The sequence below is a fragment of the Coregonus clupeaformis genome, chromosome 34, assembly GCF_020615455.1.
Source record: "Coregonus clupeaformis isolate EN_2021a chromosome 34, ASM2061545v1, whole genome shotgun sequence".
Lineage (NCBI taxonomy): Eukaryota > Metazoa > Chordata > Actinopteri > Salmoniformes > Salmonidae > Coregonus > Coregonus clupeaformis.
In genome coordinates, this window is record NC_059225.1 from 37690983 (window position 1) to 37712437 (window position 21455).

Genomic DNA, 21455 nt, shown 5'->3' on the forward strand with positions numbered 1-21455 from the left:
TTCCACTACAGAGGACCACTCCCTTTTCGAATCTGAAGGCTCGTAAACCGCACCTATTCGTGAATGCCGCAAAACCATTGGCTGACACTGGTTGCTAGGGGCGTTTATTTCCGGTATTGCAGCGGCTGGAATTTCAGGGGTGCATTCAGTTCATCTCAACGATTGCTACGTTACGTGATGGTTTGTACTGAACGACACGTTTCCCCAAAACGGTGCGCACCGTACTTCAACATCATTTGAGGTACGTCTGCTTCACTTTGGTGGGTGTGGCCTGATCAATATGGGTGAGACCATTTGAAATCGCAAAACCGTTCAGTAAATTACAGTTAGTACCGTTATGTTTAATTAAACGTTGAACATCGTTCCGTCGTACTGAATGCACCCCTGTGTCCTAGTTGTGGGTTTTTGGGTGGGTTTGCGAGCGCACAACCCAGACAGGCACCAAATCACAACGGACTTCCCCATTCTGTGCTAGGCAGCTACATGCAAGTTACGGTAGTAGGGTCTGTAATCATTGGCAAGGATGACCGAAAGCTCCGCAAACAAGCCGGCGAATGGAGAAGTTTGTCACCGAGCGAAGAACGGAGTTAAACCGGGCAGAAACGGCTTCGTAAAAAACCATCACCATAACCATCATCAGCAGCCGATGTACTGCTATCCCGAGGACAAGGTGAGGCCGTAGCCTACGGTAGGGATGGAGAATGGATGGATGCTGTGGAAGTGGTGAGGCTTATCTGAATATCCGCCAACACCAAGCTGCAAATCAATATTCTTAGCAATGTAGCTAGCTAACGTTATGTGTATTTAGCTTGCTATGTTTTGAAATGTAGCTAACCTATTTTATGGTTAGCTTTAACGTTACTGACACTTATTTGAATTTGCTAAACAGCTGCCCGCAAGCTGAAGCTACCGTTACTGAGTCTGCTAGCTCAGCAAGTTGGACATATGACAGTTGTTGCAAACTATTTGAGTTGGTTTATTAGCTAACGTTAGCTAGCTATTCATCAAAGGAGATTTGTAATAATGTAACGTTAACATTATATAACGTTCAGTGGAGGCTGGTGGGAGGCGCTATAGGAGGACGGGTTCATTATAATGGCTGGAATGAAATAGAACGGAGTCAAACATGAGGTTTCCAAATGTGTGATGTTTGATACCGTTCCATTGATTCCCTTTCAGCCATTACAATGAGCCCGACCTCCTATAGCTCCTCCCATCAGCCTCCACTGGTAACATTACATCCCACAAAGTGTTAGCTAATCATATCTGCAGTGTAACCAGCTTGCTGCTTTTCTACCCGGCCTTTTATCTTTTACAAACAATATGCAACAAACTAGCTAGCTAGCTACAATGTCAACAATCATTTCATTAATCACTGATGCCATTAGCCCAAAGGCCAGCAGTTGGGAGATTGAGTTGTTTCATTTACCGTCCAAAGGGAATGTATTCGCCAGCTATACACTCGTATCCCCCGTGGACCGGTTTGTACATAAAACATTTCCCATTCAGTCTGCAAAGGTGTTGATTTCCTCCTTAACTCTATTTAATGGCGAGAAGGCCCAAAAAATATGCATACTTTCTTTACGAAACACCATTTTCCACCACCATGCTAGAGTAACTAATGCTAGTCCTGGATGTTGCGTATTGTTTTCAGGGTGGGAAATTAACGTTTTGGTCCACCAGCTACTGTGACAGGTAGATTAAAAAAATCTACCAGCCACTCAGATCTTTTACCAGCCAATTTGTTTGTTGTTGTTGCCATAATTACACACACACACACACACACACACACACACACACACAAACAAAGAATGAGCATGCTTTCTGTTTTTCTAAAACAAAAAATGTATTACTAGTAATAAGTAATGGGGTATATTGCTTAATTCTATTTCATTTTTATGACCTGTGTCTTTTAATCAATGTATGTTAAAATAAATAATTGAGATACAATAGTAAAGGTGGATGGATTATCTTGGCAAGGGATGTAAACAAATTTGTGCAAAAATTTGAGAGAAATAAGCTATTTTTGTGAGATTGGAAAATGTCTGGGATCTTTTATTTCAGCTCATGAAACATGGGATCAATACTTGACATGTTGTGTTTTATATTTTTGTTCAGTGTAGATTAAAAGACTCAGGTCACAAAAATGAAATGAAATTGAGCAATATACCACATTCTTACTAATACATTTCTTGTTTTAGAAACATTACAAAGCAAGAAACATCATCAGTTTGTGTTTTTTGATGTTATTATGGTGAAAAAATATGTTGGCTGGTAAAAAATCTGAGTGGCTGATATATTTTTTAATCTACCTGCTGGTGGACCAAAAAGTAAATTTTAGGACCTGATTGTGGAGCTCCTGCACCTAAATATAAACATTACCAGTATCCAAAATGAGTACAGGCACCTAGTTCAGTCTAAGTCAAGCACTGTTAAAGCTGCAATATGTAATTTTTTGGGTGACCTGACCAAATTCACATAGAAATGTGCATTATAGATCTCTCATTGAAAGCAAGTATATGAAGCAGTTGATCTGTTCTTTGTGTGCTTTTCTGTGCTTCCTGTTCTTAAGTTTAGTTTGTTGTGTCTTTTACTTTCGGTTTTGTACACCAGCTTCAAACAGCTGAAAATACAATATTTTGGGTTATGGAAAATATATTTCACAGCGGTTTAGATGGTACAATAAATCTCTACACTATACCTGTTTGTTTTGTCATAAACTGAAATTAGGCAAACTATTAGAATTTTGAATGTAGGCCTATTTAAATGGTTTTGACTGTTATTTTATCATGATGGTCTTCATCAGTTACATGGTTATTCAAGTACCGCCACAGCCAGGGCCTAAAATTAACACCCGCCAAATGCGGGTAGATTTTGGCATTGGCAGGTAAGAATGACTAATTCAACAGCCACAATGGCGGGTGGTCACACTCAGGGCTCTATAGTGCCAGCATTTCATAAAAATGGTCAAGTCAAGTATGGGCACAAGTGCAAGTTGTGATTTATAGCAAAATAAATGCTGCAGTAGGTGTCAAAGTATTTCTCACCTTTTTTTAAATATCTGGTAATGCACAAAGAAATCTGAATTCTAACGTTATAGCTATCCCACCTCGCGTAGCAACACTGCCTGTCTGGGAGGCTGTGAGCACTGTGAGTGCTGAAAATATTTGTTTTTAGAAGCAATGCGCACAGGCATAAAAGTTGGTCTAATTTACTTGAAAGTTTAATAAAGTGAGGTTTGCAAGATACATTGTTTTCCTCTACTAGGGTCATGGCTAAAAGGGATCCAGCTTTTGTCAAATTGACCTTAACCCTTTTCCTAACCTTAACCTAATTCTCCTAATCTGTTATGTTAATTATCCTAACCTGCGGCGTACATTCTCCTAACCTGATACGAAATGTCAAATCTGACATTAATTTGACAAAAGCTGGATCCCTTCTGGTGAGATTCTCACAGGCACATGTGAAGACTTGAGTGGCCCTGTTACCAAGGTAACCTTAAAGGGGCAGCTGAAAATGTTTGTCTCTGAAGACTCAGGTCACAGAATATGAAATTTAATCGAGCAATATACTACATTACTTCTTACTAGTAATACATTTTTTTTTAGAAACATTACTAAACATGCTGATCTGTTTTTTGATTTAATTTAATTTTTTGTTATTATGGCAGTGGGAAACATTTGGCTGGGAAAAGATCTGAGTGGCTGGTAGATTTATTTACCTGCCACAGTGGCTGGTATACAAAAAAGTTAGTTTTAGGCCCTGGTCACAGCCCTACATCTGTACTCCCCGACTACCTAGCTTCCCGTCTATAGCGGGAACACAGAGGAACAGAGCGCAGTTAATGAATATTCCACCCCTTGATAACATCTCTTTATGAGTCAACAACAACAACAATATATCTTAAGATGGCTCTAAATGAAAATTCTCAGAGAAAATTATAACAAGTACTCTATATCAACGTCTTGCCCTATATAGACACTTTTGTCCAAAGTGACTTAGTCATGCGTACATACATTGGCTCCAGCAGGAATCAAACCCATGACCTTTGGCTTTGCAAGCGCCATGCTCAACCGACTGTGTGATCTTCTAGGTAGAGCGTTGCATTGGAAGTTAAACCCTGGGGCCCAGATACTGCTGTCTTGCCAACTAAATCAAATCAAATTTTATTGGTCACATACACATATTTAGCAGATATTATTGCGGGTGTAGCGAAATGCTTGTGTTCCTAGCTCCAACAATGCAGTAGTATCTAACCACAATACACAAATCTAAAGTAAAATAATGGAATTAAGAAATATATAAATATTAGGACGAGCAATGACGGAGTGGCATTGACTAAACTACAGTAGAATAGAATACAGTAGATGCATATGAAATGAGTAAAGTAGTATGTAAACATTATTAAACTATTAAAGTGACCAGTGATTCCTTGTCTATGTAGATAGGGCAGCAGCCTCTAAGGTGCAGGGTTGAGTAACCAGGTGGTAGCTGGCTAGTGATGGCTATTTAACAGTCTGATGGCCTTGAGATAGAAGCTATTTTTCAGTCTCTCGGTCCCAGCTTTGATGCACCTGTACTGACCTCACCTTCTGGATGGTAGCGGGGTGAACAGGCCGTGGCTCGGGTGGTTGATGTCCTTAAGAAAAAGCCATATCTCAGACTGCCCATCTTAAACTTTTCTTTTTATTGGCCAGTCTGAGATATGGCTTTTTCTTTGCAACTCTGCCTAGAAGGTCAGCATCCCGGAGACGCCTCATCACTGTTGACGTTGAGACTGGTGTTTTGCGGGTACTATTTAATGAAGCTGCCAGTTGAGGACCTGTGAGGTGTCTGTTTCTCAAACTAGACACTCTAATGTATTTGTCCTCTTGCTCAGTTGTGCACCGGGTCCTCCCACTCCTCTTTCTATTCTGGTTAAAGCCAGTTTGCGCTGTTCTGTGAAGGGAGTAGTACACAGCGTTGTACGAGATCTTCAGTTTCTTGGCAATTTCTCGCATTGAATAGCCTTCATTTCTCAGAACAAGAATAGACTGACGAGTTTCAGAAGAAAGTTCTTTGTTTCTGGCCATTTTGAGCCTGTAATCGAACCCACAATTGCTGAGGCTCCAGATACTCAACTAGTCTCAAGAAGGTTTTATTGCTTCTTTAATCAGCACAACAGTTTTCAGCTGTGCTAACATAATTGCAAAAGGGTTTTCTAATGATCAATTAGCCTTTTAAAATGATAAACTTGGATTAGCAAACACAACGTGCCATTGGAACACAGGACTGATGGTTGCTGATAATGGGCCTATGTAGATATTCCATTAAAAAAACAGCCGTTTCCAGCTACAATAGCCATTTACAACATTAACAATGTCTACACTGTATTTCTGATCAATTTTATGTTATTTTAATGTACAAAATAATTGCTTTTCTTTCGAAAACAAGGACATTTCTAAGTGACCCCAAACTTTTGAAAGGTAGTGTATATATTTATTTTGCTCAGAAAACCTGGGAGGCCAAATAAAATCTTGGCCCGCGGGCCACCTATTGGGGAACCCTGAGCTGTCCAGACAAGAGGTAATAGCCTGAAGCTAGGCTATTGCTGTCTTTAAGACCCGGCTTCTCAGACACAGTTTAAGCCTAGTCCTGAACTAAAAAGCATGCTTAATGGGGAATATCAATTGAAATAGCTTTTAGTTCAGGACTAGGCTTAAACTAGTAATTTGTGTCTGGGAAACTGGCCCTCATGTTTGGATGTAGACGTTGACGGTTATATATCAAACATATAGTTTGTTTATTAAAAAGAGAAGTGTAGCAAAATGCAGGCCTAATAATAATAATATGCCATTTAGCAGATGCTTTAATCCAAAGCGATTTAGTCATGCATGAAATGCATGACTACTTGTTTTAATAATCCAGGCGTAGATCAATGGCAGCATTTTGTTGTTTTTGATTTATTTAATTGGCAAGATGTTTGATTTATGTGAGTTGGTTAGGAGTGTCATACAGTGGGGAAAAAAAAGTATTTAGTCAGCCACCAATTGTGCAAGTTCTCCCACTTAAAAATATGAGAGAGGAGTGTCATACAGTGGAGGAAAAAAGTATTTAGTCAGCCACCAATTGTGCAAGTTCTCCCACTTAAAAATATGAGAGAGGCCTGTAATTTTCATCATAGGTACACGTCAACTATGACAGACAAAATGAGAAAAAAAATCCAGAAAATCACATTGTAGGATTTTTAATGAATTTATTTGCAAATTATGGTGGAAAATAAGTATTTGGTCAATAACAAAAGTTTCTCAATACTTTGTTATATACCCTTTGTTGGCAATGACACAGGTCAAACGTTTTCTGTAAGTCTTCACAAGGTTTTCACACACTGTTGCTGGTATTTTGGCCCATTCCTCCATGCAGATCTCCTCTAGAGCAGTGATGTTTTGGGGCTGTCGCTGGGCAACACGGACTTTCAACTTCCTCCAAAGATTTTCTATGGGGTTGAGATCTGGAGACTGGCTAGGCCACTCCAGGACCTTGAAATGCTTCTTACGAAGCCACTCCTTCGTTGCCCGGGCGGTGTGTTTGGGATCATTGTCATGCTGAAAAACCCAGCCACGTTTCATCTTCAATGCCCTTGCTGATGGAAGGAGGTTTTCACTCAAAATCTCACGATACATGGCCCCATTCATTCTGTCCTTTACACGGATCAGTCGTCCTGGTCCCTTTGCAGAAAAACAGCCCCAAAGCATGATGTTTCCACCCCCATGCTTCACAGTAGGTATGGTGTTCTTTGGATGCAACTCAGCATTCTTTGTCCTCCAAACACGACGAGTTGAGTTTTTACCAAAAAGTTCTATTTTAGTTTCATCTGACCATATGACATTCTCCCAATCCTCTTCTGGATCATCCAAATGCACTCTAACAAACTTCAGACGGGCCTGGACATGTACTGGCTTAAGCAGGGGGACACGTCTGGCACTGCATGATTTGAGTCCCTGGCAGCGTAGTGTGTTACTGATGGTAGGCTTTGTTACTTTGGTCCCAGCTCTCTGCAGGTCATTCACTAGGTCCCCCCGTGTGGTTCTGGGATTTTTGTTCACCGTTCTTGTGATCATTTTGACCCCACGGGGTGAGATCTTGTGTGGAGCCCCAGATCGAGGGAGATTATCAGTGGTCTTGTATGTCTTCCATTTCCTAATAATTGCTCCCACAGTTGATTTCTTCAAACCAAGCTGCTTACCTATTGCAGATTCAGTCTTCCCAGCCTGGTGCAGGTCTACAATTTTGTTTCTGGTGTCCTTTGACAGCTCTTTGGTCTTGGCCATAGTGGAGTTTGGAGTGTGACTGTTTGAGGTTGTGGACAGGTGTCTTTTATACTGATAACAAGTTCAAACAGGTAACGAGTGGAGGACAGAGGAGCCTCTTAAAGAAGAAGTTACATGTCTGTGAGAGCCAGAAATCTTGCTTGTTTGTAGGTGACCAAATACTTATTTTCCACCATAATTTGGAAATAAATTCATTAAAAATCCTACAATGTGATTTTCTGGAATTTTTTTTCTCAATTTGTCTGTCATAGTTGACGTGTACCTATGATGAAAATTACAGGCCTCTCTCATCTTTTTAAGTGGGAGAACTTGCACAATTGGTGGCTGTCACAATCGTTGACTGATGAAGCGGACCAAGGCGCAGCGTGATAAACGTACATACTTTATTCAGTACTTAACACGAACAAAACAACAAACGAAACGTGAAGTCTTAGGTTAACACAAAACCTTAACGGAACAAGATCCCACAACCTAACATGCCAAAAGGCTGCCTAAGTATGGTCCCCAATCAGAGACAACGAGCTACAGCCGTCTCTGATTGGGAACCACCCTGGCCAAACATAGAGATAAACGATCTAGAACAAAAACCAATGAAAACTAAACATAGAAAATCCACACCCTGGCTCAACAATTAAGAGTCCCCAGAGCCAGGGTGTGACAGTGGCTGACTAAATACTTTTTTTCCCCACTGTATCTGCTTTGAGAGTGCTCAGAAACACACACTCAGTCATGGATCATCCCCTCCCTTTATTTGACTCACAAATCTGATAGCCAGAGCAACAGTGCTTTACATATGGTCAGTGTAAAAATATAGCTAGCCCATAGTACCCTTCTGTAGGCTATTTTGAATACTTCACTTCCTTTTTACACAGTGCTAGCACTGTACAGTCGTGATACAGTGTACAGTTTTGAGAATGACACAAATACTAATTTTCACAAAGTCTGCTGCCTCAGTTTTGATGATGGCAATTTGCATATACTCCAGAATGTCATGAAGAGTGATCAGATGAATTGCAATTAATTGCATAGTCCCTCTTTGCCATGAAAATGAACTTAATCCCCCCAAAACATTAACACTGTATTTCAGCCCTGCCACAAAAGGACCAGCTGACATCATGTCAGTGATTCTCTCGTTAAAACAGGTGAGAGTTTTGACGAGGACAAGGCTGGAGATCACTCATGCTGATTGAGTTAGAATAACAGACTGGAAGCTTTAAAAGGAGGGTGGTGCTTGAAATCATTGTTCTTCCTCTGTTAACCATGGTTACCTGCAAGGAAACACGTGCCGTCATCATTGCTTTGCACAAAAAGGGCTTCACAGGCAAGGATATTGCTGCTAGTAAGATTGCACCTAAATCAGCCATTTATCGGATCATCAAGAACTTAAAGGAGAGAGGTTAAATTGTTGTGAAGAAGGCGTCAGGGCGCCCAAGAAAGTCCAGCAAGCGCCAGGACCGTCTCCTAAAGTTGATTCAGCTGCGGGATCGGGGCACCACCAGTGCATAGCTTGCTCAGGAATGGCAGCAGGCAGGTGTGAGTGCATCTGCACAGTGAGGCGAAGACTTTTGGAGGATGGCCTGGTGTCAAGAAGGGCAGCAAAGAAGCCACTTCTCTCCAGAAAAAACATCAGGGACAGACTGATATTCTGCAAAAGGTACAGGGATTGGACTGCTGAGGACTGGGGTAAAGTCATTTTCTTTGATGAATCCCCTTTCCGATTGTTTGGGGCATCCGGAAAACACCTTGTCCGGAGAAGACAAGGTGAGCGCTACCATCAGTCCTGTGTCATGCCAACAGTAAAGCATCCTGAGACCATTCATGTGTGGGGTTGCTTCTTAGCCAAGGGAGTGGGCTCACTCACAATTTTGCCTAAGAACACAGCTATGAATAAAGAATGGTACCAACACATCTTCCGAGAGCAACTTCTCCCAACCATCCAAGAACAGTTTGATGACGACCAATGCCTTTTCCAGCATGATGGAGCACTTTGCCATAAGGCAAAAGTGATAACTAAGTGGCTCGGGGAACAAAACATCAACATTTTGGGTCCATGGCCAGGAAACTCCCCAGACTTTAATCCCATTGAGAACTTGTGGTCGATCCTCAAGAGGCGGGTGGACAAACAAAAACCCACAAACTCCAAGCATTGATTATGCAAGAATGGGCTGCCATCAGTCAGGATGTGGCCCAGAAGTTAATTGACAGCATGCCAGGGCGGATTGCAGAGGTCTTGAAAAAGAAGGGTCAACACTGCAAATATTGGCTCTTTGCATAAACTTAATGTAATTGTCAATAAAAGCCTTTGACACTTATGGAATGCTTGTAATTATACTTCAGTATACCATAGTAACATCTGACAAAAATATCTCATAACACTGAAGCAGCGAACTTTGTGAAGACCAATACTTGTGTCATTCTCAACTTTTGACCACGACTATAGTACCATTCACTGACCACATTGGCTAGTCACCACTTACTGAACTAAGATTGAAAAAAAAAAAATGTGAGTGTTAGTTCACGAACGGCCACCCTGACGCAACTCATGTGGTACACAGTGAAGGACAACTGTGACACACTGGTCGGGACATGAGACCATTGTAAATGCAGTATTCAACAATCATTCTCATGATAGCACATTGGTAGTAGTCAGTGACACATTTCAAAGCTGAGCTTGGTTAAAACCCTGGATGGGCGTTGAGACCTCGTTCTTTAGATAAAAAAATCTGACAGTTGAATTAGAAGGTGGCGCTCGGGGGCTGTGTGTATCTGTCCATGTGGGTGTTTGAGTGAGAAAGACACAGAGGAGAACCAACCAGTAAAAAACACAGCCCCATCATGGAGCCTTTCCAGACTCTGAAGTCAGGAAGACTTTGAGTTAGGTGTCAGACAGACTAAGGCCACCCTGCATGCTGCTAAGTGATTGGTTTAGCTATGTTTCTTCCTTCATCCTGACTCCTCAGGTCCTGGCTTAGACGTGTAGTAGTAGAAACAGACTGAAATAGGATCCTTAATGGAAAAGAATCATGAAAATCAAATAAGAATCTTGTATGACAGAAAATTATTTGTACAACAATCTAATAAGTATCCTAAAAAGTGTCTGGTAAGATTTAGTATGTTTTTCCATATGTCAGTGGTGTATTTGTATATATGGTAACTTCTATGCCTCAAATGACGTACACAATTGAATACATGATTGTGGTGAATTTCTTACATATTTGAGACAACATATATTAATTGTATGAGTCATCAATGATAAGAAAGGTGTATGTTCTTACAATGTAACCTATACAAAATAAATGTTTTCCTTTATAGGTTTCACATTGTTTTTACAAGTCAACATATTAAAAAAAACATGACAATTACGAAAAATACAATATTTGTATACATTTTCAGGTATGAGTTTCCATGGTTAAGGCTGGGCAGCACCTCCTACTGGACAGTTGATTTATCTACTTATCTTTAGTCTCCCATACCTGGTTTTAGCTTTGATAATTTGTCATTGACTACTACCAATGTGCTATCGTGAGAATGATTGTTGAGGGATCTCCACTATATAGAAATAGCATAGATTCACTGCCGCTATCAAAGTCATTCCTCTTCTTCCTCCTCCTCCTCCTCCTCCTCCTCACCTCCACCTCCTCCTGCTTTCCCCCTTCCTCCTCGCGGCGGACTTTGCTTCTTTTTTTTTAGAAGTGCGACGTTGCGTGCGTCAAAGACGTCAGATAGTGGCATACAAGTGCTTTGAAATGTGTAGGTCCCATGTATGTGAGACCTTAGAAGGCTTAGCTTCCATATCTCTCATATGTTTTTATACAATACATGCAACAGCTTGTTATTACTATGATCCAAGTGCTTTGAAATTTGTATGTCCCATACATGTGACTTTCACATTTCCATTTATCACTATGTTTGATGTACAGTTACAAGATGACAGAGTGTCATACTCTGGGTTGTTCTGAACAGAATGAGCCTAATGTTTGTCTATTGTGACAAACATTTGCAGTGGAATGCACTAGGGCCTGGACGATACCAGTATTGCATTATTTTTTCCATTGCAAAAATGAACACACGAAGCAGACCAAACTCTCTGCAAAAATGTATGGAAGTTTTGTTCAGATCAAAAGGGGTGTGGTCAAAAAGCGATTGAAGTCAAATGGAAAGACCCTTTCTAGTATGTTGTTTTGTTTATTCAGGGATGAATAAAGGTAATTTAATTGAACAGACATTTCCTCCATCCCAACCACCCCATCTCCAACCATTAAGATACTTTGTATCTTGATGGAATCCCATGCTCTCCCAAAAACCCAGCATAACACTCACACTTGCCTTTTACTACTAGCACTATGCTGATAACTAGCCTACTTTATTGAGAAAAAAATGTACTTACTATAACCAGGTTTCCATCTAACCTTTTTATGCAAGGAAAGTACATGTCTGATTAAAAAATGTCACGACAGGCCAGATGGAAACAGCCAATTTGTTGGTAAACTTTCCAAATGTCGACAAAACAAAATACGCTAAAGCCTCCCGAGTGGCGCAGCAGTCTAAGGCACTGCATCGCAGTGCTTGAGGTGTCACTACAGACCCGGGTTCGATCCCAGGCAGTGTCACAGCTGGCTGTGACCAGGAGACCCATGAGGCGGCGCACAATTGGCCCAGCGTCGTCCGTGTTCGAGGAGGGTTTGGCCGGCCGGGATATCCTTGTCGCATCGCGCTCTAGCGGGCCGGGCGCCTGCAAGCTGACTTCGGTCGCCAGCTAGACGGTGTTTCCTCCGACACATTGGTGCGGCTGGCTTCCGGGTTAAGCGAGCAGTGTGTCAAGAATCAGTGCGGCTTTGCATGCAGGTCGTGTTTCGGAGGACGCATTGCTCTCGACCTTCGCCTCTCCTGTGTCCGTAGGGGCGTTGCAGCGATGGGACAAGACTGTAACTACCAGTTGGATATCATGAAATTAGGGAGATAAAAGGGGTAAAAAGTACAAAAAAATTAATTATAATAATAATTTCAAAATACGCTAGACAAGGTGGGATATTTTTGTGTCTATAAAATTATGCGAGAAATGTCAGTGGAAATGCTATTATGCGCAAATATTGATATATAATAACCATCATACGCAATGACATGTTGTGTGGTCCTCCCACTACGACTCGGGAAAGCATGCAGTTTATTAGGCTACAGATGAAATACGTTTTGATGAACTTCACGGGGTGGTGAAAGTGCAAGGTGATGAGCTTGATGCTCCTTTCCAATAAATATTGAGGGTCTTATTCTGGTGACATGATGATCGATGCTTGGCTGCTGTTTGACAAGTAAAACGTATCTTGCTCTTTTGTCCATAATAATATCATCATGTAGTAGGCTACCTGTCCTGCACTGTATCTGCGAGCTGTTGGCTAAACTCATTTAACTTGTGTTTTTTTATTCAGTACATGGGAATTTAACCACAAACGTTATTTTTATGTGCATTCCTCATCACGCACATATCTGGTGGGAAAATGCTCATATTGTTTTTGTGCAGATTTTTGAATATTCGCTTGAAAATCTGTCGCCAATTGGATGGTAACCTAGCTTCTGACTGATATGTGGCGGTCTTACCTAGCTGTCTTAATATGAATGCACTAACTTTAAGTGGCTCTGGATAAGACCGGGTGCTAAATGACTAAAATGTAAATGTAAATCACCTTGCCCCCCCCAGGTGCAGCACACGGCGTGTAATGGCAGCAGCGGTCTGGGCCTGTACAGCCGTCCCTTCATCGAGTCTTTTGAGGAAACACCCATGCTGGTGGCGGTCCTCACCTACATGGGCTACGGCATCCTCACCATCTTCGGATACCTCCGAGACTTCCTCCGGGACTGGAAAATCGAGAGGTGTCACATTGCCCGTGAGAGGGAGGAGCAGAAGGTACGACTATGACCACCTCACCTGGCTTTGTCCTCAGTTTGTTTGAAAAACTTTATTAATTCTTATTTCCATTATTCTCATCCTCTTCATCAACGTCGTCATTCGTTAAGGGGATTCCCCCTCCCCCACCGCCCAAAAGAAAGTTCCCCCCAAAAATCTAAGGAGTCAGATGTTTTCATATTTCAAAAGTGACATTTTTTTTTATGTTCAACTTATTTGTTCAACTTATTTACTTTTGAGGTAAGAAAAGGAGATAACATTCCACATTGGAGTTTTACATTCACAATAGCACATGGACCCATTTATTTTGGCTCTGAAGTCCAATTTTGGGGAGGATATCAAAAAAACACTTCAGATCTCAGATGGAATGTTTGTGAAAAAGGAAGGAAAGCATTAGCCAATTAAAGCCACTGGTCCTTCGGTGTAACACAACAGTCATTCATTGTGACATACACTAGTAAACAGGAAGTGGGAATGTGAGAAGGAGGTTGTTGTGTCCTACTGTACGACACAGACCTTAAGTCACTCACTGCGAGTAAAATAACAGTTTCAGGACATTGTTTTGGCACTCGGTCACCTCTTGGAGGAGGAAAGGAGGAAACTTTATCGCCTGAAGGATATCCTACTCTTGTTGCCTCAGACTTCACTGTCGGGTTTGAAGAAAACACTTTCAAGGAAATAAGCTGAATGCCTGTGGGGCCTTTTCAGTCATGTGTAAACTTAAGCTAACCTCTGCGTATATGGAGAGATTAAGACTCTAATTAGAACAGTACATGTTTGACTGTTCTTTGACTGAGCTCAGCCTATATGCTTAGTGTAATATGGATGAATGGGCCATAGTACACAGAATATGGCTGACGTGATGTGGGAGTCTGAAATAAATGCTAACGTAACAGGTCACTTAACATAGAGCAGTATGTGTGTGTGGTCTATACTAGAAAATGGGAATATTACTTATTTTTATTTTCCTGTTCCCCTCTCCCTCTCCCATATGTTCTGTCTCCAGGACTTTGTCCCACTTTACCAGGACTTTGAGAACTTTTACACCAGGAACTTATATATGCGCATCCGTGACAGTTGGAACCGACCCATCTGCAGTGTCCCGGGGGCTAAGGTGGACCTGGTGGAACGTGTGTCACACGACTACAACTGGACCTTTGAGTGAGTGTCATAGTCACAGGAAAAAACAAGAAACCAACTCAGTGGTCTTGTGATTAGTGTCCGCCCTGAGATTGGAAGGTTGGGAGTTCTATCTCCGGCCAAGTCATACCAGACTGACACTCAACATTAAGGAAATAGATTGGGGGTAAGGCCCTGCGAAAGACTAGCGTCCTGTCCAGGGGGTGTACTTGTACACCAAGCTGCCTCACACTACAGAAACAGGAGATAGGCTCCTATGGGCCTTTCTGGCTCGCACAAGCCAAGGCTACTTACAGTCACAGGATGCGTCCCAAATGGCACCATATTCCCTACATAGTGCATTACTTTTGACCAGAACCCTATAGGACCATTTGGGACGTAGCCACAGAGTTGCTAAAAGAAGGTCCTAACCACTGATCAAGGGCCAGATGAGAACATTAGCCCTCTAATGTTTAGCATTAAGATTCAAGGTAGGGTAAGCCGGGCAGCTCCAGGCCTGGTGGGCCGCAGGCGTGCAGGGTTTTGTTCCAGTCCAGCAAAAATACACCAGATTAGGCCTAAATATTCAACTAATCATGGCTTTCAGTTTGCACCATGATTATTTTTACCATTTTCTACATTGTAGAATATTAGTGAAGACATCAAAACTATGAAATAACACATGTGGAATCATGTAGTAACCAGAAAAGTGTTAAACAAATCAAAATATATTTTATATTTGAGATTCTTCAAATAGCCACACTTTGCCTTGATGACAGCTTTGCACACTCTAGGCATTCTCTCAACCAGCTTCATGAGGTAGTCACCTGGAATGCATTTCAATTAACAGGTGTGCCTTGTTAAAAGTTAATTTGTGGAATTTATTTCCTTCTTAATGTGTTTGAGCCAATCAGTTGTGTTGTGACAAGGGAGGGGAGGGGAGGGGGGGGCTGCAAGAACAGCTCAAATAAGCAAAGAGAAACAACAGTCCATCATTACATTAAGACATGAAGGTTTGTCAATACTGAAAATGTCAAGAACTTTTAAACTTTCGTCAAGTGCTGTCGCAAAAACCATCAAGCGCTATGATGAAACTGGCTCTCATGAGGACCACCACAGGAATGGAAGACCCAGAGTTACCTCTGCTGCAGAGGATAAGTTCATTAGAGTTACCAGCCTCAGAAATTGCAGCCCAAATAAATGCGTCACAGAGTTCAAGTAACAGACACATCTCAACATCAACTGTTCAGAGGAGACTGTGTGAATCAGGCCTTCATGGTGGAATTGCCTCAAAGAAACCACTGCTAAAGGACACCAATAAGAAGAAGAGACTTGCTTGGGCCAAGAAACACGAGCAATGGACAATAGACCAGTGGAAATGTGTCCTTTGGAGTCCAAATTGGAGATTTTTGGTTCCAACCACCATTTGTCTTTGTGAGATGCGGTGTGGATCTCCACATGTGTATTTCCCACCATAAAGCATGGAGGAGGAGGTGTTATGATGTGGGGGTGCTTTGCTGGTGACACTGTCTGTGATTTATTTAGAATTCAAGGCACACTTAACCAGCATGGCTACCACAGCATTCTGCTTTGATACGCCATCCCATCTTGTTTGGGCTTAGTGGGACTATCATTTGTTTTTCAACAGGACAATGACCCAACACACCTCCTGGCTTTTTAAGGGCTATTTTACCAAGACGGAGAGTGGTGGAGTGCTGCATCAGATGACCTGGCCTCCACAATCCCCTGACCTCAACCCAATTGAGATGGTTTGGGATGAGTTGGACAGCAGAGTGAAGGAAAAGCAGCCAACAAGTGCTCAGCATATGTCAGAACTCCTTCAAGACTGTTGGAAAAGCATTCCAGGTGAAGCTGATTGAGAGAATGCCAAGAGTGTGCAAAGCTGTAATCAAGGCAAAGGGTGGCTATTTGAAGAATCTCAAATATAAAATATATTTTGATTTCTTTAACACTATTTTGGTTACTACATGATTCCATATGTGTTATTTCATAGTTTTGATGTCTTCACTATTATTCTACAATGTAAAAAATAGTACAAATAAAGAAAAACCCTTGAATGAGTAGGTGTGTCCAAACTTTTGACTGGTATTGTGTATACAGTGCTATGAAATAGTATTTGCCCCCTTTCTAATTTTCTCTACTTTTGCATATTTGTGATACTGAATGTTATCAGATCTTCAACCAAAACCTAATATTAGATAAAGGGAACATATGTGGACAAATAACACAACAATTACATATTTATTTCATAAACAAAGTTATGCAACACCCAATTCCCCTGTGTGAAAAAGTAATTGCCCCCTTACACTCAATAACTTGTTGTGCCACCTTTAGCTGCAATGACTCCAACCAAATGCTTCCTGTAGTTGTTGATCAGTCTCTCACGTCGCTGTGGAGGAATTTTGGCCCACTCTTCCATGCAGAACTGCTTTAACTCAGTGACGTGTGGGTTTTCAAGCATGAACTGCTCGTTTCAAGACCTGCCACAACATCTCAATTGGGATTAGGTCTGGACTTTGACTAGGCCATTCCAAAACTTCCAATTTGTTGTTTTTAGCAATTTCATGTAGACTTGATTGTGTGTTTTGGATCATTGTCTTGCTGCATGACCCAGCTGCGCTCCAGCTTCAGCTCACAGACGGATGGTCTGACATTCTCCTGTAGAATTCTCTGATACAGAGCAGAATTCATGGTTCCTTCTATTAAGGCAAGTCATCCAGGTCCTGAGGCAGCAAAGCATCCCCAAACCATCACACCACCACCACCAAATATTAAGTTCTGCTTTTCTGATGTATCAAATACTTATGTCATGCAATAAAATGCAAATTAATTACTTACAAATCATACAATGTGATTTTCTGGATTTTTGGTTTAGATTCCGTCTCTCACAGTTGAAGTGTACCTATGATAAAAATGACAGACCTCTACATGCTTTGTAAGTAGGAAAACCTGCAAAATCAGCAGTGTATCAAAAACTTGTTCTCCCCACTGTGTATATATATATTTATTTATATAAATAACTTGGGCGGGAGGAAGAGAGAGGGAGGACACAGAGGTTATTCTAGACTAACCACAAGACCTGAGGCCTCTCGTCATGATTTGTTTGATTACTGAAAAGCAGAACTGTGAACTAAACGGAAAGTGTCCTTTTGACGCTGTGTTCTGATTTGGTGTGTGTGTGTGTGTGTGTGTGTGTGTGTGTGTGTGTGTGTGTGTGTGTGATTAGCATCATACCATTATAGAGTCTGGCTGATAAACATGCAGTCAAGAGACTGTTGAAGGTCAAGTATGTGTTGGTGTATTTGGCAGACATTTCAGTCCAAGTGAATTACTTGCTTAGCTGAATACAGTAAAGGTTAAATACATTTGGCACCCCTTTCAGTCCCAGCTATACAGAGTAATGGGTCCTCTAACTACCTATAACTCTCTCTCGTTCTCTCTCTCTCTCTCTGTTTCCCTATGTCTCTCTCTCTCTCTGTTTCCCTATGTCTCTCTCTCTCTCTCTGTTTCCCTCTGTTCTCTCTCTCTCTCTCTCTCTCTCTCTCTCTCTCTCTCTGTTTCCCTATGTCTCTCTCTGTTTCCCTATGTCTCTCTCTCTCTCTCTCTCTCTCTCTCTCTCTCTCTCTGTTTCCCTATGTCTCTCTCTCTCTCTCTCTCTGTTTCCCTATGTCTCTCTCTCTCTCTGTTTCCCTATGTCTCTCTCTCTCTCTGTTTCCCTATGTCTCTCTCTCTCTCTGTTTCCCTCTGTCTCGCTCTCTTTATGTTTCCCTCTGTCTCTCTCTTTTTGTTTCCCTCTGTCTCTCTCTCTCTCTGTCTCTCTCTCTCTTTGTTCCCCTCTGTCTTTCTCTCTCGCTCTGTCTCTCTCTCTCTCTGTCTTTCTCTCTCTCAGCTACACAGGCAGAGTGGTTGAAGGTGTGATAAACATGGGTTCTTATAACTACCTGGGCTTTGCTGAGAACACAGGTTATTGTGCCGACGCATCCGCTGAGGTCACCATGAAGTATGGGGTGGGCGTGGCCAGCACCAGGCAGGAGATGGGTATGGCCTGGTAACACACACATGCCCACACACACACGCCGTGTAAACGCACACATGCACAAACACACACTCACTCAACTAAAAACAGGCGGGGAAATACACTGTCCCATAGTTGAATTCAACATGGCCAATATGTTGACCCAAACAAGACACAGAGAGCAGTGAAAGAGAACAGCTCTGATTCTCACAATCCTCCCTTTTCTGTAAAAAGTGGAATATTTACAAATGAATCCAATGTAAGCATTTTTATCTCACTTTCACACCCTCAAGTTATTTGTGTTTCACTTCACATTAGAGTCCTTCCATGTCATTACAGCAAGCCATGACACCCACCATCAGATTGTTCAGAAATTGTAGTTAGAAACAGATAGGATTGGCATTCCTGAAACATTATTTTATTAACATTTAATTGTATCTCGGAGAAATTAAGCTAATTGATTGCACCCAAATTGGCAATTTTAATTAATAGGATTCAGATAATATTCAGTAAATATAGTACCCAAAATCCGATTTGGAACATTTCTTCCTACCAATGCGTAAGACATGAGGAATATGAGAATTGCATAAGGATAGCCCTCTCAGAGAGCGGCCACGTGTTGGACTATTCAAGGAGAGTTGGGTTGAAGCATTAGGTTGCTAAGAGAAGACTAAACTGTATTGTTTTCATGGAGGATTGGCTTGAATTGTGAGGACGACCACACAATTTATTTTCATAATGAGACAAATCTATTGGTTTAGAACCCAAAGTTGCAAAGGAAATGTTATGATCTATTTAATAAACACAAGAGACCAGCAAAATGGATAAAAGAATGTGGCGGTATAGCAAGAACAGTGGCATCTAGTGGTCAAAACATGTTACTTTCACACTACTTTATGGTAAATAATGCATGCGACTTCCATTACAAAATTCACTAGGAATACATTACATAGTATGGAGAAGCAATTCTCCAAGCCACAGCTTCATACTACTTGTCAAACAGAGCACTTATACTGGTTGTTGGGGTGGGATTGGCATGGGGTGTGGGGGGTCCGTGGGTGGCTTTAGACACTTTATGGGGGATTCCTCATGTCTTACTCATTGGTAGGAAGAAGTATGGTCCAAATCGGATGTTGAGTACTATAATTATTGAATATGATCGGAATCCTATAAATTATAAGGGCAAATTTGGGGGCAATCAATTAGCTTAATTTCACAGAGATCAAATTATGTTTAAACAAAATAATGTTTCAGGAATGCTAATAGTATCTGTTACCAACTACATAATCAATTTCAGAACAATCTGAGATGGTGGGTGTCGAAATCCTCTTTCTTGTGCTTTTTGAGGTGGAACGACCCAGTAGTGAGTGGTAGGATTAATTATCTGGCTCTGAGATTAACTCTATATCAGAGAGATTATATTTTGGTGTATGTTAATTTATTGATATGAAGTAAACGTATACAGTGCATTCGGAAAGTATTCAGACCCCTTGACTTTTTCCACATTTTGTTACGTTACAGCCTTATTCTAAAATCCTCAGCAATCTACACACAATACCCCATAATGACAAAGCGAAAACAGGTTTTTAGAAATGTTTGCTAATAAATAAAAAACAGAAATACCTTATTTACATAAGTATTCAGACCCTTTGCTATGAGACTCGAAATTGAGCTCAAGTGTGTCCTGTTTCCATTGATCATCCTTGAGATGTTTCTACAACTTGATTGGAGTCCACCTGTGGTAAATTCAGTTGATTGGACATGAGTTGGAAAGGCACACACCTGTCTATATAAGGTCCCACAGTTGACAGTGCATGTCAGAGCAAAAACCAAGCCATGAGGTAGAAGGAATTGTCCGTAGAGCTCCGAGACAGGATTGTGTCGAGGCACAGATCTGGTGAAGGGTACCAAAAAATGTCTGCAGCATTGAAGGTCCCTAAGAACACAGTGGCCTCCATCATTCTTAAATGGAAGAATTTGGAACCACCAATACTCTTCCTAGAGCTGGCCGCCCGGCCAAACTGAGCAATCGGGGGAGAAGGGCCTTGGTCAGGGAGGTGACCAAGAACCCGATGGTCACTCTGACAGAGCTCCAGAGTTCCTCTGTGGAGATGGAAGAACCTTCCAGAAGGATAACCATCTCTGCGGCACTCCACCAATCAGGCCTTTATGGTAGAGTGGCCAGACGGAAGCCACTCCTCAGTAAAAGGCACATGACAGCCCGCTTGGAGTTGACCAAAAGGCACCTAAAGACTCTCAGATCATGAGAAACAAGATTCTCTGGTCTGATGAAACCAAGATTGAACTCTTTGACCTGAATGCCAAACGTCACGTCTGGAGGAAACCTGGCACCATCCCTACGGTGAAGCATGGTGGTGGTAGCATCATGCTGTGGGGATGTTGTTCAGCGGCAGGGACTGGGAGACTAGTCAGGATCGAGGCAAAGATTAAAAGAGCAAAGTACAGAGAGATCCTTGATGAAAACCATCTCCAGAGCGCTCAGGACCTCAGACTGGGGCGAAGGTTCCCCTTCCAACAGGACAACGACCCTAAGCACATAGTCAAGACACAACGCAGGAGTGGCTTCAGGACAAGTCTCCGAATGTCCATGAGTGGCCCAGCCAGAGCCCAAACTTGAACCCGATCAAACATCTCTGGAGAGACCTGAAAATAGCTGTGCAGCAATGCACCCCATCCAACCTGACAGAGCTTGAGAGGATCTGCAGAGAAGAATGGGAGAAAATCCACAAATACAGGTGTGCTAAGCTTGTAGCGTCATACCCAAGAAGACTTGAGGCTGTAATCGCTGCCAAAGGTGCTTCAACAAAGTACTGAGTAAAGGGTCTGAAAAGTTACCTAAATGTGATAATTCCGTTTTTATCTTTTATACATTTGCAAAAATGTATAGAAACGCGTTTTTGCTTTGTCATTATGGGGTATTATTGTGTGTAGATTGATGAGGATTTGTTTCATTTTAATCCAGTTTAGAATGAGGCTGTAACATGAAAAAAGTGAAATGGTCTGAATACTTTCCGAATGCACTGTATCTAGAGGAATACATTTGTTTATAAAAAACTAATTTTGTTTT

General features: G+C 41.7%; 1 protein-coding gene across 1 annotated transcript in view; it reads left to right on the forward strand.

The window, feature by feature from the left end:
• The first annotated feature begins 282 nt into the window (after window positions 1-282).
• sptlc2a (serine palmitoyltransferase, long chain base subunit 2a) overlaps window positions 283-21455 on the forward strand; it is a 57145-nt gene continuing 35972 nt past the window's right edge. Inside the window, exons 1-4 of the mRNA XM_041848298.2 lie at window positions 283-670; window positions 13006-13212; window positions 14219-14373; window positions 18242-18390. Of these exons, the coding sequence (XP_041704232.1) occupies window positions 524-670; window positions 13006-13212; window positions 14219-14373; window positions 18242-18390 (658 nt within the window). The 5' untranslated portion in view covers window positions 283-523. The remainder of the gene's footprint in view (window positions 671-13005; window positions 13213-14218; window positions 14374-18241; window positions 18391-21455) is intronic.